Below are 16,341 nucleotides of genomic sequence, written 5' to 3'. Positions count from 1 at the left end.
CATTGATTCTGTTGTCTTGTAGTCTTTAAAAGTTAACCCAGGCAGGAAATATTTTCCATCTCGAGCAATGAAACTAAGGTATTAAGTGCTTGTTAGCTATTTTTTCTGCAGACAATAGATAAGTGAATTTCACGTGTCCAGACAGGGGTTTTTGGTTGGCCCGAGTTGCTGGAAAATAGGATATTTCCCAGCCTAAGGCAAAGCATACAAAAAAGAAATAAAGATGTAAGGCAGCCAGGCCATAGTCACAAAGCCCTTAGGCAGGGAGCTACTTTTGTGGCATTATTCGTGGTACTGTTGACAGAGCAGCCTGAAGCCAAGAACTCTTCCTGATCACCTCCACCCACAGCGGCGGCAGCAGCATCCTCACCAGCACCGATCCGACGGCCCGGCAAGGCAGCCAGCCAGGACTCTGAGCGGTGCAGCTCCCCTCCCCCCGTCGCGGGGGGTTCCTGCCCACGCTCCCTCAGGCCCCCCTCCACCTGCCCCCCGCCCCTCACTCGCCCCCGCCCCCATAAGCCCCTACGCCTTACACGGTGATGTGCCCGGCGCCCCGTACCGCCACAGGGTCTGGCGCGTCTCGGGGCCGGGGCAGCTCCTGGCTCCTCACCACCGGCTCGGACTCCTCCTCCTCCTCCTCCTCCTCCAGCTCATAGATAGTGTCGAAGTCTGCCATATTGGGGAGCAGTACGCTCATCTCCCCCCGCCCCCACCGAAACGCCCAGTGCGCGTGCGCACTGACCCGAGGGGGGGCGGGGCTCGAGCCTCTCGTGGAGGGTGATAGGGAAGCCGTGGCGGGCGCATGCGCGTCCGGATCGGCTAGGTCCCAGTCCTGAGTCCCTCCATCTCCCCCGTTTCTCAGCAAAGCAGGGTGGGGGCAGCCGCCGCCGCCGCCGCCCAGGGCCCTGTCAGGTCATGGCAGCCAAGGTCCCGCCGCCTGTGTGTGAAGGGGAGGGGGCTGCCCGCCGTGGCCAAGGTGAGGGCGGCTGTGGGGTGTGAGATCCCGGCTCCCTCGGGCGGGCGGGCGGGCGCACAGCAGCCCCGCGAGAGCCCCGGCCGCTGCCAGGCGGGCTCAGCCGTCGCCCGCGCCCGCTGCTTCAGAAAGCAGCGAGCCCTCCGGGCCTCTGGCGGGGAGCCCCGTGCCCTGGGGCAGCGGCGCAGCGCGGCACCCCGCGGTTCTGAGCGGCTGCCCGGGGCTGGCAGCATCCAGCAGCGGCAGCTCCTTGGGCAAGGAAGTGCCACCGGCGCTTAGAAACTCCTCCTGCCCTGCCAGGTGTGTGTGCCCCTTGCCGTACCAGTGACAGCTAGCGCTCGTGTAGGCTTTACAAAGGAGACCGTTATCAGCAGCCCTGTTTTAAGAGGCGGGGGGGGGGGAAACTGAGGCACGGAGAGGCGAAATGACTTGCCCGCGGTCACCCAGCTCCAGCTGGCTGGTAGTAGAGCTAGAAATGAAACCCAGGTCAACTGAGTTCTGGTTCATTAGGTCACACTGCCTGTGTTCCTGCATGTTTTTGTAAGCATTTCAGTGCATGTCACCTCAAGGACTTTCTACAGCACGAAAGCATAGCAATCATGAGTCAATGCACTATTTCTTAAGGTCCTGGATGAATAATATTAACTTTGAACAGATAACTGGCACCTCCGTGCCAAGGATCCAGTGGCATTCTCTGCTATTATCCTCTGGTTTGTCAGCATTGCGGTTTTTGGTGATTTATCTTTTACTCCTACCTTTTTCTGCCAGTGACTTGCCATTTAATTAGAGAGAGCTTGCATTCTTGGCCCACAGCATCTGTACTGTCCACCACTGCTTTTGTTCATCCGGACTGAAGAGTTTTAGACAAAAAACTGGCTAGATAGCCAATGTGAGTAGGATGGGAAGGGGAAATAGTGGTAATTGTTCATGGGCTGGAGGCTATGTGGTTATCCAAGGGATAGAAACTGAAGTTTGGAGCAGCACTGGGGAAACAGAGAATCTATTGGAGTAGCTTGGAGCGTGAGCAAAGGGGAAGGGAGTAGCAATATTTTCAGGGGACAGGAGGGCTGACAAGGAAATAAAGCCCCATAGGAAAGAGTCCAGGAGTAGCAAAAGTAGAGAGTAGCCATAGGTGAAATAGCTCCTGCGAGGAGGACCACTGATTTGTTAACATTTCCACTACTCTGAGTACTATTTAGCCAAAGTCCCAAACCATAACAACACTGTGGAGTATGACATACAATACTTGGCATACAGCATTCTGAAGGTGCCTTACAATTAACATTCTCAACACCCCAGCGGGTCTATATTAGACAGCCAAATGAATTGCAGCATGCAGTTCACTAAGCCACTAATGCCAAAGAGTTTACTGGACATTTACTATTAATCAGAGGCAATAAAAAAGATGAAAAAGGGAACCCTTGCCAGGGAGATCCAAAAGTGATGCCATGGTGAAGTCCCACTTTTGCTCCAGGTGCAGGAAAGGGGCATATTAGGGCTTGTCTACACTACCTGCCAGATCGGCGGGCAGTGATATAGTATAGACATGATAAATCAACCGCCGAGCGCTCTTCTGTCAACTCCGGTACTCCATGAACGAGGAGCGCAAGCGGAGTTGATGGGAGAGCGTCAGCTGTCGACTTACCACAGTGAAGACACTGCAGTAAGTAGATCTAAGTACGTTGACTTCAGCTACGTTATTCATGCAGCTGAAGTTGCATACCTTAGATCGACCCTGCGTGGTAGTGTAGACAAGCCCTTAGATTCCTACCAGAGTGCTGTCTTCAATCACCATCTTTGCCTGGTTAACAAAAGTCATGTTTGAAGGTGCTAGAAGGAAGTAGCTCACTTTCCACTTCTTTCACCTCCATTTCTGGGAAGAGGGGGAATGGGTCTGCACCCCGAGCCTCCTTTTGTTTGTGTTTGGGGGTGTTCTCCATGGTGAATAGTTCCATTACCTGCCTTTGCTACTCTTCATGGTTTTCCAAAGTCGCAGCAAGGTGGAACCAGCATGCTTCTGGATTGTTTCACTGCTAGCTACCCACAGGGTTCTGAGTAGCAAGGTGATACTGGCTAGAGTCTTGTCAGTTTCTGCTGCTTGACCAAACTGTCAGCAGTGGAGATACAGAGCAGTCTGCTTGCAGACTTGGGAAGACAGCTCTGTAATGATTCACATTTGGAAAATTTTCTTCATAACCTAGGAAGAAAGTGTTCTATAATCATAGATTTTTAAAAGAAATCAAAGCTCATGTTATGGATTGTTTGATAAGTTAGACACCTGGGTAAGCTTTCCTCTTGTCATGTGCAAATAATGGATCGTTAACATTATATGTCATTTGTCAAGCAGCATTTTGCTTACTTTACTTATCTGTAAACTTCAATTAGTATTGATGGAAATATTTTTGTTGGTTTGTATGTGTATTGTGAAATCAACCTTTATTAATTTACTAATAAAAATCTAACCCTCCCAATCCTAGTGTTATATTACAATGGGGTAAGATAAATACCTGGTGGCTAATTTCGGTGGTGTTAACTGACCGAAAAGATATGACCATCTATTAGTCATAGCACAGAAAATTTTTATAATGCAGTACATGGCCTAGATAGGTGTAATGCAACAATACTGTAAGTGTTATCCTTTATGTTAGACTTTCCTCAGCTCTGGCAGTTCTGGTGGACTGTCCTTGAAGCTATAGGCTTCCTGGTGTTATTTAAAATACAACTGCAGGGGGCAAAATCCTGCTCTCCTCTTGGCCAACATGACTCTCAGGAAGAAAAAAAGCAGATTCTGAGATCCAAGTTTGTGTGTGAGCTATTGCTGAGCAGCAGAATAATTCCGTCTTGGAGTTGTTTCAAGTCAATCAGTGGAACAGTTTAGAACCAGAGCACTTATGTTATGTACTAGCAATTTCCAGCCTCAATACCTGCAGAATATTAATTAATTAAATTAGTGAGTTTGGTTCAATAAAAGATATTGCCTCACCCAACTTGTGTCTCTAATAAAACTAAGTGTCAGAGCAACAGCCAGCACTCTTCATACTAATGCACACGACAGATGTTTAGAAGATGTCTAATTAGCATTCAGTTGCAGGTACAAGTGTTGAAAGGAGTGTGCAACAAGTGTGACTGGTCAAGAATTGTGGCTTCATGGGAAAAGTAGCTAGCTGCTATTACCTTTGCAGTACAGGTCTGTAATAACCCGTGTGAAAACTGGTTAGAATTGTGTCCGGTTCTGGGTGCCACATTTCAGGAAAGATGTGGACAAATTGGAGAAAGTCCAGAGAACAGCAACAAAATGATTAAAGGTTAAGAAAACATGACCTATGAGGGAAGGTGGAAAAAAATGGGTTTGTTTAGTCTAGAAAAGAGAAGACTGAGAGTGGACATAACAGTTTTCAAGTACATAAAAGGATAACAGTTTTCAAGTACATAAAAGGAGGGAGGAAGAAAAATTGTTCTTCTTAACCTTTGAGGATAGGACAAGAAGCAATGGGCTTAAATTGCAGCAAGGGATGTTTAGGCTAGACATTAGGAAAAACTTCCTAAGTGTCAGGGTGGTTAAGCACTGGAATAAATTGCCTAGCGAGGTTGTGGAATCTTCATCTGTCAGGGTTCCCTCCCCACTCTGAACTCTAGGGTACAGATGTGGGGACCCGCATGAAAACCCCCCTAAGCTTATTTTTACCATCTTAGGTTAAAAACTTTCCCAAGGCACAAATTTTGCCTTGTCTTTGAACACTATGCTGCCACCAATTGATTTAGACAAAGAACAGGGGAAGGACCTCTTGGAGTTCCTATTTCCCCAAAATATCCCCCCAAGCCCTTACACGCCCTTTTCTGGGGAGGCGTGAGAATAAAGAAGGTGAGCACAAACCAGCCTTGGATTTTTAAGACCCAAAAACCCCAATCAGATTCTTAAAAATCAGAACTTTATTATAAGAACAAAAAAAGATAAGAGAACAACTCTGTAAGATCAGAATGGAAGATAATCTTACAGGCAGTCAGATTCAAAACATAGAGAATCCCTCTAGGCGAAACCTTAAGTTACAAAAAGACGCAAAAACAGGAATATACATATCCTCCAGCACAGCGAATTTCACAAGCCAAAACAAAGAAAACTTAACGCATTTCCTAGCTAGATTACTTACTAACTTTACAGAAGTTGGAGGGCTTGCATCCTTGATCTGTTCCCGGCAAAGGTATCACACAGACAGACAAAATCCTTCCCCCCCCCTTCCAGATTTGAAAGTATCTTGTCCCCTCATTGGTCATTTTGGGTCAGGTGCCAGCCAGGTTACCTGAGCTTCTTAACCCTTTACAGGTAAAAGGACTTTGCCTCTGGCCAGGAGGGATTTTATAGCACTGTATACAGAAAGGAGGTTACCCTTCCCTTTATATTTATGACACCATCATTGGAGATTTTTAAGAGCAGGTTAGATAAACACCTATCAGGGATGGTCTAGATAATACTTAGTCCTGCCATGTGTGCAGGGGACTGGACTACATGACCTCTCGAGGTCCCTTCCAGTCCTATGATTCTATGAAAACTACCATGTCAGAATATTTATTAGTGTGGATGGATGGGGCTTCCAACAATGTGTGTCCAAACTAACTTTCTCATTTTGCAGGGATAAGGGATTGCTGTCTACCACCTGGAACCACAATTCCAGACAGGTGAGGTTTCAGATTAAAACAAAGGATTAAATCAAGAAATTATTGCACAAATTTGTTAAAAAAAACCTGGGAAGTATTATGCTAACATGGTCTTAGAAGCTATTGAAATTGTGAGGCAAGTTGGAGTGGATAAATTATTTTCTGGTTCTTCTTAGAACAAATATATATATTTGAATGGGAAAAATTAGTGGGTGCTCCCCTCACACCCCACCCCACCTCCACCTCCTCCCTACCCGCTCCTCCGCCTACTTCCCAGTGTTTCCCGCCCAGCCATCGCCAAACAGCTGTTTGCATGCTCCGGGAGGGGGGGAGAGAGGAGTGGGAACATGGCACACTCAGGGGAGGAGGCGGGGAAGAGGCGGGGCCGGGGATTTGGGGAAAGAGTTGGAATAGGGGCAGGGAGGGGATGGAGTTGGGGCGGGGACTTTATGGAAATGGTGGGAAGAGGCAGATCAGGGGTGGGGTCTCATGGAAGGGGTGAAGTGGGGGCAAGCACCCACGGAAAGGAGGGGAAGTCAGTGCCTATGTGATTATGTAGAGAAATACTGCAGCTTCCTGTCCTGGAATTAATATTGCATTACAGTTCTCACTTTTCTTGATGCTTATTTGCATTAACTCTAGAAGACCTCTCTTCTGAATTATTTTTCCATTATTGTATTTTTTAAAACTATGCTCCCACAAAAAGCCTCGGCACAGAATCACACAACCAGATCTTAAATTTCATAGATAACGAACTAGTCCAACAGTTCACACTTATCCCACAGGGCAGGGGTTCTCAAACTGGGGGTTGGGACCCCTCAGGAGGTCGCAAGGTTATTACATGGGGGGTTGAGAGCTGCCAGCCTCCATCCCAAACCCCACTTTGCATCCAGCATTTATAATGGTATTAAATATATAAAAAAGTGTTTTTAATTTATAAGGGGGGGGTCGCACTCGGAGGCTTGCTATGTGAAAGGGGTCACCAGTATAAAGGTTTGAGAACCACTGCCATAGGGTGATTATACATCTTCATATAGGTAGATAGTGCTGAAGTAATAGAAGTGTATCTTTAGACTCAGTACACATTTTAAGTTTGATAGATGAGCCATTGTAAACCGGGAGATCTTTTTGCTGAGGGGACTGCAAGGGATCACTGGAGCTGGGTATGCCTCACTTATGGTGCAGCAAACTATTTTGTTAACTTTTTAACTTTAAAACAGCCTTTTTGGAAAATGCAGTGTTGTTGTAGCAGTGTTGGTCCCAGGATATTGGAAAGACAAAGTAATATCTTTTTACCTTTTCTGTTGGTGAGAGAGACAAACTTACACCAAACTCTTCTTCAGGAAAATAGCAGGTAGTCTGAGTAGTATCAGAAAGGCATATAGATCTGGGTATCCCCTATCATTTTCTGCAAGCTTTGATTAAAAGGGAAAAGGAATGAATGGATTTGAATACAAGAACAGAAAGTAGAGGGAGTTCTGTTTTGTAGCATTACTTCTTTAATCCCTTATGTGACAAACTCTGGTGAGATCAAAAAGGCTTGAGGCACCATGGCAACTTGTTGGGTGCACTGGTTAATAATAGAGCCAGATTTAACATTTTTCAAACAAGGATGGCTTAATTAAGGGGGGAAAAGAGGCCCAGATGGTTTCTTGACCTTACTCATAGACAAGAGTCATGCTACTACCGTAGCTATTCTGTCAGCTCTCTAGAAGTCCTCTCACACAGTATGAGTCTCATGAGATTGAGAGCCTGTGAGTTTTTATGGTGTCTACCTATCTCATCAGGCCACACAGTTAAAGCCACAGCCATCATTTATCAATGAGAAACTATATCCTGTTTTTTTCACTGGTGCCTTTCATTTCAGCCCAGCTATGCTTCCCTATCTTTTTGCTGAAAACAAACCAAATTAGCTCCCTGGGAACATGGGCCCATATCCTCAAAGGTGCCTAAATACCTTTGAGGATCTGAGCCATGGTCTTTAATGCCTGACATAATGTGGTGTTACAGGCTGCTGTAAACAGGAATTGCAAATCGCACCTCACAAAGGGAAAGGGAGGCAAGTGAGAAACAGACTTGAGGTTTGCTGGGAGCTGGGAAGATAGTATATTTACATAGGAGGTCATATAGGGTTTTCCTGTTACAGTACAAAAGTAAAAAAAAAGAGACTAGATAATATCTTAAAATAATTTCTCCACTTCAGAAGTTCCACTCACAGAGACCTTTACACCAAGGTATAGCTCAGTGCTCTACACAGCTCAGTCCTCAGGAGTAAATCTGAATGTCTTCTTGTCCCTAAAAACCCTTCCTCGTTAAAAATTAAAAAAAGAACCCAAACCCAATACAGGAGGGAGAGCTCTCTGACCTGGTATTCACTATCCCATCACAGGGGCCTTGGGTTATTATTAATAGTAGAGATTAATTTACATGTACAACAATGAATCTGGGCTGCATAGTACCTGGTAGTATGGTATAGTTAGGAGTATTGAGGGTGGCAGGCAAAGGCATTCAAAAGTTAGCTCAATTGTTATATGAAGGAGTAAGTAGATCTGTGACAGAAGAGTTGATGTCATGGTTGGTTTATAAAATGGGGAAATGCTGAATGCCTTTTTTTTTAACTTATTTCATCTTCATGGACAGGTTGAGAGCATAGTTCCTCTTTACAGTTTAGTTTATGGCAGAGCCATAAAAACATCTACTGATTACCTAGTAAAATAGGTACATGTTTATTTTTCTCAGCACAATGTGCTTAATTAGTAGTGAACTGAACAAGACTATTAGGAAAATGTAATATATAGATTATTCAAATTTGTACATTCCTATACTACTTTCATACACTTTCTCAGGTACAGTATAGTCAGGGGAGAGTAATTTTTGTGTCTGTGGAATAAAAGTTTACAGTGGCAGGTGTTTACAGTACAGGGAACTGTACTATAAGGCCAATAGGTGAAGACCTAAGGGGAGATTTTCAAATTGCTGCCTAGGATTTTACCACTTTATTCTGAATGGGAATTGGATTGTTAAACCCCTACTTACAGTTGCTGGGAGTAGTCTGTTAGAATGTGGGACAAGCTGGTATCTTTCCTAAACATTGCATAATTTCCTCCTCTTCCCCTGGAAAAACATGAGCATAGTGAATCACCAGAAATTCATATATGCTGCTGCTATTTGAAATGTTCTAACTTTATCCCTGATTACGACAACATTCATTGTAATCTCTGCAAATAAATATAAGGGACAGTCATAAGACAAAAAAAAGGGGATGTTTTAACTGCCTTAGTTGAGTTAGTCTAACAATAATAATAATTTACAAAAACTGTTAAAATAAGTTATTTTGGTTGCAAAGTCAAAGACTTGAAAATTAGGAAATGCCAGATTTACAGTTGTCCATACAGTCTTACTTCTGTCCCCTTGTACATCCATCCTGTGCCTTGAATGAGGCAGGTTGTGATGCTGGCAAACCATGTGTCAGTTTATGCCAGGGTCCCCCGCCTCAACTGAATACTGACAAATACATAGCTGGAACCAGTCTGGTTCACTTGTGTGTTAAAATAGGTGTTAGAGTTACAGAAATGTGCTTATTGTTTAGACTTCATTGAATGCTTGTGAGTTGCTGCATGCATTAATCTCAGTTATAACATCTCCATACTGCAAGGTAATATTTGAGCATTTACATTATAAGCCTCTGTAACTGTGTAAATCACCAGACAGGAGAGAAGCTTTAATTTGTGTGAAATACTAGTCTCTGGCAGAAGATGTTGTGACCTGCCCGACAAAGAAGGCCCATCAACACCAGAGCTATTGTGGAACAACAGAGAACAAAAGACTTTGCTGATGGCTCTCCCATTCCTCCCTCACCTGCCCATGAAGAGGAGAAATGTATGTGAATTCCTCCCATCAGCTGAGGTTGCAATTTGAAGCAGAAGGGGGAAAAGAATAAAAAGGCCGAACAAGGAGGAACTGCATCTCTAGGGCTCTTGGACCCTTGAGGACAAGGTTGTCTAGGCATAAGCAAGATATACAGTATGTAGCCTGGGTTAGCCCTAAAGGACATATAGAGCTTGCTTATAGAAGCTTCTATTAATTTTATATGTTTACCTGCTTTAATTTTGTAAATAACTCTAGTTTCCTTTTAAATAAATATTTAGTTTATTATAGGATTGTCTACAAGAGTTGTCTTTGGTGTGAGATCAAACGTGCAATAGACCTGGGGTAAGTGACTGGTCCTTTGGGACTGGAAGTAACCTGAATGTTGTTGTGATCTGTGGTGCAAGAGACCATCTATCTGATACCAAAAGGTAAGTTTGCCTAGTTGACAAGATAGATCAGAATACTTCCACGGCTAGGCTGTTTTAGTGCCTGAGGAGTTTACACTTAATACTTGGTTGGTGAAATCTAAATATAGAACTCACAGCTAATCTGGGGTTTGTGCCCTGGCTCTTAACAGTCTGCCCTCAGGTTGGTACTCATGCTCTTGAGTTGTTGCAGGACAGCTTGACATAAGGGTCCTCTGAGAAAAATAGCATGTGATCATATAATTAAAAACTGTATCATAACACGTATGCCCAAGGAGGTAGAATGAAGGTTGCATGGGCAACCTATATTCTAGCATTTCTTTGAAGCGCTTGATTTTGCAACCTAAGTAACTTTCTTTTAATGTTGTTTTCTTAATCTAATTTTCTACATTTTTAAAAAAGGAAAAAGATGCAAACAAATTCTGTGAAGTACAGCTGTAACAATCTCCATATCATGCATGCTCAGCAGGGTTGAACTCTGAAACTTCAGTGCTCATTGTTACCTCTTGAACTGCAGGACTAACTACATTAGTTGGAGGTCGGAAAAGGCTGTTATCCCACTGCAGGGAATGGTCTCCTGGGGCAATGTCCTGGGAGTTTACATGGGAAGACTGGCCCAGGTCTCTCTCTCTCCCGCACTTCACAGTAAGTTGTGGGAGAGCCCTACTGGGTTCTCTCCCCTATCCCCATTGCTACAGCTACTCTAGCAACTATCAAGTGTTCCACTTCCTAGTGCAGTGTGTGCATCTGCTTGCACAGCTTTGGAGGTGGCAAGGGCCAGGCTCTTTAGAATTTTAGCCCCAGATCCACAAAGGGACTTGGGCGTTGCACCACTTCGCGTCATGGCACCTAACTTTTAGGCAACTAGAAAATCACAGGAACACCATGGTGATCCACAAAGCCATTGCCTAGACTCCCGATACAATAAATGGGGAGAAATAAGCACCTAAGAATGCAATACACAAAAGCCAGCACACTAGGTGGGAAGCCACCTAAGCTAGCCATTGGGAGGTAAATAATAGCCCACATGGATTTGTTAAAAACAAATGCCAAGCCAATCTAATTTCCTTCTTTGACTGGGTTACTGGCCTACTGAATGTGGGGGAAGCTGTAGATGTGATATATCTTCATTTTAGTAAGGCTTTTGACACAGTCCCACATGACATTCTCATAAACAAACTAGGGAAATGTACACTAGATGAAATTACTCTAAGGTGGATGTATAACTGGTTGAAAAACTATACTCATAGTAGTTATCAATGGTTTGCTATCAAACTAGGAGAATGTATCTAGTGGGGTTTTGAAGGGGTCTGTCTTGGGTCTGTAAGTAGTCAATATTTTTATTAATGATTTAGATAATGGAGTGGAGAGTGTGCTTACAAAATTTGCAGGGGGGATTGTAAGCACTTTGGAGGACAGGATTAGAATTCAAATTGGCCTTGAAAAATTGGAGAACTGGTGTTTAGTCAACAAGATGAAAGTCAATAAAGACAAGTGCAAAGTTCTGCATTTAGGAAGGAAAGGTCAAATGCACAACTACAAAATGGGGAATAACTAGCTAGGTAGTAGCACTGCCAAAAAGGTGATAGTGAATCACAAGTTGACTATAAGCCAGCAATGTCATGCAATTGCTCAAAAGGCTAACGTAATTCTGGGGTGTATTAAGAGGAGTGTTATATGTAAGACATGGGAGGTAATTGTCACACTCTGTTCATTGATGAAGCCTCATCCGGAGTACTGTATCCAGTTCTGAGTGCCACACTTTAGGAAAGATTTGGACAAAGTCAAGAGGAGAGCTACAAAAATGACCTCTGAGGAAAGGTTAAAAAAACTGGCATGTTAGTCTTGAAAAAAAAAAAGACTGAGGGGGAACTGATAAGTCTTGAAACGTAAGGGCTTTTATAAAGAGGACGGTGATCAATTGTTCTCCATGTCCCCTGAAGGTAGGACAAGAAGTAATGGGCTTAATCTGCAGCAAAGGAGATTTTGGGTAGATATGGAGAAAACTTTTTAACTAGAAGGGTATTTAAGCTCAGGAATAGGCTGCTAAGGGAGGTTGTGGAATCTCCATCATTGTAAGTTTTCAATAATAGGTTAAACAAACACCTGTTAGGGACGGTCTAAGTTTACTTGGCCCTGCCTCAGCACAGGGGTCTAGACTAGGTGACCTCTTGAGGTCCCTTCTAGCCCTACATTTCTGTGATTTTCCCATATGGGCAGAGGGGGAAATTGAACCTGGTTGTCCCATATCACAAATGGGTGATCTAACCAGTGGGCTGAAAGTTACAAGGTACACATCACCAGCATCACAACCTTCTCTGACTTTAGCCAGCTATTTAATGGGAGCTGATCCAAGAGGCAGCCTCAGCATGCCTTCTGGATCAGGGCCAGCATGTGAGATATGTGCAAACACCTATTTCCCCCCAGTTTGTGGAGTGCTCTGGGGCTTATGTGGCAGGTATGACTGAATGTGTGTAGAGTTAGGGAGCAGTGTGTATGCCCAGAGGCAGAAACATAGGCACCTAGGGAACTTTTACCCTGAAAACATAGGCGCTGGATGAGTTTAGGTACCTTCAGTATTTGGCAGGAATTCTGTGGATCACAGTGGAGCCTGAGATTTACCTTTGTGGATTGGATGTAAGTGACTTGTTGAAAGTTTTGGCAGAAGCTGGTGTCAGAATCAGGGCTCTGCTCAGCCACTAGACTACACTGTTCTCTTTCATAATCATTCATGGACAGATTATGATACTTCTGATGAGGTTAATCTGCAAATACTCCCATTGAAGTTCATGGGTCTAGTGGTGCTACTAAACATGTGTAAGGGGATCAAAATTTGCCCCTCAGTGTTAATACAAAGTTATATTTTTTTTGAAAGAACATCCCCTAGAAGTATTAAAATTCCCAATAATCATCCATTTTGATGCTGTTTGTCAAATATCTGAGGCTTAAACTGATCTTTTTAGAAACAGCTCCAAAAGGATGCATTAATATTACCCAGTATTTCTTTGTTTGGAAATTAAAGGTGTTTCTCTGTTTGGAAATTAAAGATATTTTATCGACTGGGAACATTACACAAAGATACAGCTGATTTTCATGATATTGTGGGTCTCTTTTTCATAGTGAATCCCACTAGCAATCTTGTGTGTACCTCTTTTTCTTTCTTTATCCTGCCTCAGTATGGGGGGATGGTCTAGAATAGATGACCTCTTGAGTCCCTTCCATTCCTACATTCATGGGATTCCTATGTTCACTGCTCGGATTTTGTGTTTGATGGGAATTTGTTCCCACTTATCTGCATCCAACATCTCTTTGAGATACCCTAAGCACTTTTTACAGGACTAGTTAACATATGTAAATTACTAGGCATCTTTGAACAGGCTAATTTGCTGGATTCAAGTGCATGGGTGATGTGAGAGGGATGGAGGCTGAACTAAATTATTTTTCTGTGTCATTTAAAACTCTTTAAGTCCAGTAATTTGCTCTGTGCAGGAATATTTAGTTCTGTGCTTCTCGGTAATGACCATTAGTGTATAACCCAGAGTTGGGGCCAAGTTGCACAATTACGCTCCATATCTGGCCCTGAAAAATTCTGATTCAGGGCTTTGATTTGACCTGTTCTACAGATAGTAGTTAGTGGCAAGGTCTGGGTTTGGATTTTGCACTTTTCTCTAGAAGCTGGGAAGTTTTCAGATGTGGTTCTTTCCAGTCACTAGTTTGTTTTTAAATAGGCTTTTTTTTTTTTAGGATTGTATTCATGAATCCAAATAGTTGAGTACTTCATTGCACATAAGTGTGCTGCAATGTGTGTAAGACATTGTGCTTTCATATTAATTGAATGGCAAAAACCCTGGTTCTTGATTAAGTATTTATAGAAAGTGGGCCTGAGAAAGGCAGTTGTTGGCAAACCATTGGCTGAGCTGCAGTATCCACCTAAGAATAAAGATGATTCAAAGAAACAGGATTTGCTGGCTGCTGGAATTAGGCAAGTGTGAGATGCAGAGGTTTTTATTTATAATCTGTATAGTTTTAAAGCATTTCACTGGTTACGGTCCAATAATACCAAGCAAATAGCTTAAATGGTGATTTGCAGTCTAGTCATTTTATATGTATATGAAGTGTAAAAGACAAGAAGTGTGAGAGCTTGGAGACTATACCTACTAGGTGAGAAAGATCATGTTTGATTTACTATTTTTTAAATTGCCTTATCGTGCTAAGGGAGAGTCTAATTAAAATCAGTGGAGAAGCCTTCAAAGGAGACAAGATAAATATTGGGAAATGTTATTTTTATCCTTCACTTTGTATTCTCACCCTGGGATGTCATGGGCATAAACATTAAATATTAATGGCCAGATTGTGCCTTATGAAGCAGCCACTTACTCTGCTCCATCAGCATTAAGGGGACATAATGAAGGCTTTCAGTGGCCCAGCAAAATATCTCGATTGTAGGGGCAGTCATAGAGCTGGTGTGTAATCGCTCTGTGCTGACCTCCTGTCCTGGTTCCTGACATAGAGGATTGGTTGAGGGTGGCAGGCAGGGGATGTGGCTAGAGCTAGTCTATCCTGGTGTAAGATCCCATGGCAGGTAGGTACAAAAGGCTGTAGTGTAGAGCAGTTCTAAATTGTACTGTGGTCTGGGTCCAGAATTGGTGGCAAAGATGACGTAGGCTTAGAGGCACCTGAGTCCAGTGCCAAATCGGATGTTCAAGCCCAAAATCTTTAGTAATATGTTTTTACATCCTTTAAAGCAGAGCTGGTTGAAAATTTTCAGTCACAAACATTTTTGATGGAAATTGTCTATTTTGTCAAAATGGGAATTTCCACAGTAAATTTTTGACTAAATTTTCAGAGTTTTCATTAGAAAAAACTTTTTTTTATTAAACTGAAAAATTCTGCTTGGTCAGTTGAAAATTTTCCAGTTTTTATTTGCCAGAAGCCAAAACATTTAAATTTTTTATGAAAATGCACAAAAATCATAGAAATTTTTAAAATAAAATAATTTTTTTTGTTCCATCAACATTTTTCATAGAAAAAAATGAATCTTAAAATGTCCTCTTGGGGTTTAAATACATGCTCCATTCTCTTTCTGTTCCATTCATAGACTTTCACTTGTTACACATCTTAGCACAGGGGTCGGCAACCTGCGGCATGCTGCTGCCAGCCGGGGTCCTGGCCGCCGGCCCCGCTCAGCCCGCTACCTGCTAGGGTGAATGGAATTCCAGGCTGGCAGCAGGCTGAGTGGGGCCAGCGGCCGGGTCCCCGGCTGGCGGAAGCCGGTGGACGGAACCCCAGACCGGCGACTAGCTGAGCCGTTCAGCCCGCCGCTGGTCTGGGGTTCTGTCCGCTGGCCCCGTTCAGCCCGCTGACGGTCTGGAGTTCCAGCCGCTTGCCCCTTGCCAGCCGGGGTCCCTGCCATCTGACCCGCTGAGCCTGCTGCCGGTGTGGGATACCAGCCGCTGGCCCTGCTCACCTCGCTGCTGGTCTAGGGTTCCAGCCGCCCAGCCCTCTGCCAGCCGGGGTCCAGGCCTCTGGCCCTGCTCAGCCCTCCTGCCAACTTGGGGTACCAGCAGCCAGCCCAGGGATCTGCTCCTGGCCTAGGCCCAGCATTCTGCAGTCCTTATAAAAAATTACACTACAATTAGCTTAAAAACTTGAAAACTTAAAATCTTTGTATATTACAGTAATCGTTCAAAAATGTGTAATGTTAATAAATACATAGGTTTGATGAAACAAAGTAGTTGTACTTATGTGCCTGTGCTTAATTTGTGTTTTCGATGATTTACCTTCTAAAAAAATCTCGCATGTCTCACACCCCCAGAAAGGGCATCTCGCACCCCAAGTTAAGAACCACTGCACTAAACTGATAAGATCTGCATTTTAATTTAATTTTAAATGAAGCGTCTTAAACATTTTAAAAACCTTGTTTACTTTACATACAACAATAGTGTAATGATATAATATAGACTTATAGAGAGAGGCATTCTAAAAACGTTAAAATGTATTACCAGCATCCAAAACCTTAAATTAGAATGAATAAATGAAGACTCGGCACACCCCTTCTGAAAGGTTGCCGACCCCTGTCTTAGCACATCCACATCTAAAATCAAAATCCCATTTTAGAGGTGATCCTTATACAAACAATGGCCATTGTTCTGAAGTATAATCTTGTGCTTTCAGCAGTTCTGTTGCTTCCTTTCTCCTACCAACATGTCACTTTCTGGCAGGGGTGTGCCCAGGAATTTAAATTTGACTGCTTTTGGAGGGGCACATTAGAGCAGTGGCTGGGGGCTGGGTCAGCGGCCAGGGCTGGAGCAGCCGCTGGGGCTAGGGCAGTGAACAACGGTCAGCCGCCGGAGCAAAGGAGTGGCGGGGGTTGGGGCTGGAGCTAGAGGAGAAATACATATTTTTAGATGAATACTGGGG

At 43.7% G+C, this 16,341-nt stretch overlaps 2 protein-coding genes across 11 annotated transcripts in view; one reads left to right on the top strand and one right to left on the bottom strand.

Moving 5' to 3' along the window:
• Positions 1 to 702, bottom strand: part of CHIC1 (cysteine rich hydrophobic domain 1) — a 29,758-nt gene extending 29,056 nt beyond the window's left edge. The window contains exon 1 of the mRNA XM_084639065.1: positions 534 to 702. Coding sequence (XP_084495191.1) covers positions 534 to 697 — 164 coding nt within the window. The 5' untranslated portion in view covers positions 698 to 702. The remainder of the gene's footprint in view (positions 1 to 533) is intronic.
• Positions 703 to 818: 116 nt separating this feature from the next.
• The window catches only part of LOC311525982 (uncharacterized protein), an 81,621-nt gene continuing 66,098 nt past the window's right edge, over positions 819 to 16,341 (top strand). For 7 of the 10 annotated variants that reach the window (XR_014712912.1, XR_014712913.1, XR_014712914.1 and 4 more), the window contains exons 1-2: positions 819 to 976; positions 5,602 to 5,647. Coding sequence is in view for 2 of the 10 variants with exons in the window: in XM_084638539.1 (XP_084494665.1) it covers positions 916 to 976; positions 5,602 to 5,647 (107 nt within the window). In the remaining 8 variants the exon portion in view is untranslated. The other 3 variants (XR_014712918.1, XR_014712919.1, XR_014712915.1) reach the window with 3 other exon arrangements.

The sequence above is a fragment of the Lepidochelys olivacea genome (genome assembly GCF_965140295.1).
Source record: "Lepidochelys olivacea isolate rLepOli2 genome assembly, chromosome: 9".
Taxonomy (NCBI): domain Eukaryota; kingdom Metazoa; phylum Chordata; order Testudines; family Cheloniidae; genus Lepidochelys; species Lepidochelys olivacea.
This window is presented reverse-complemented; position numbering and strand designations above follow the sequence as displayed.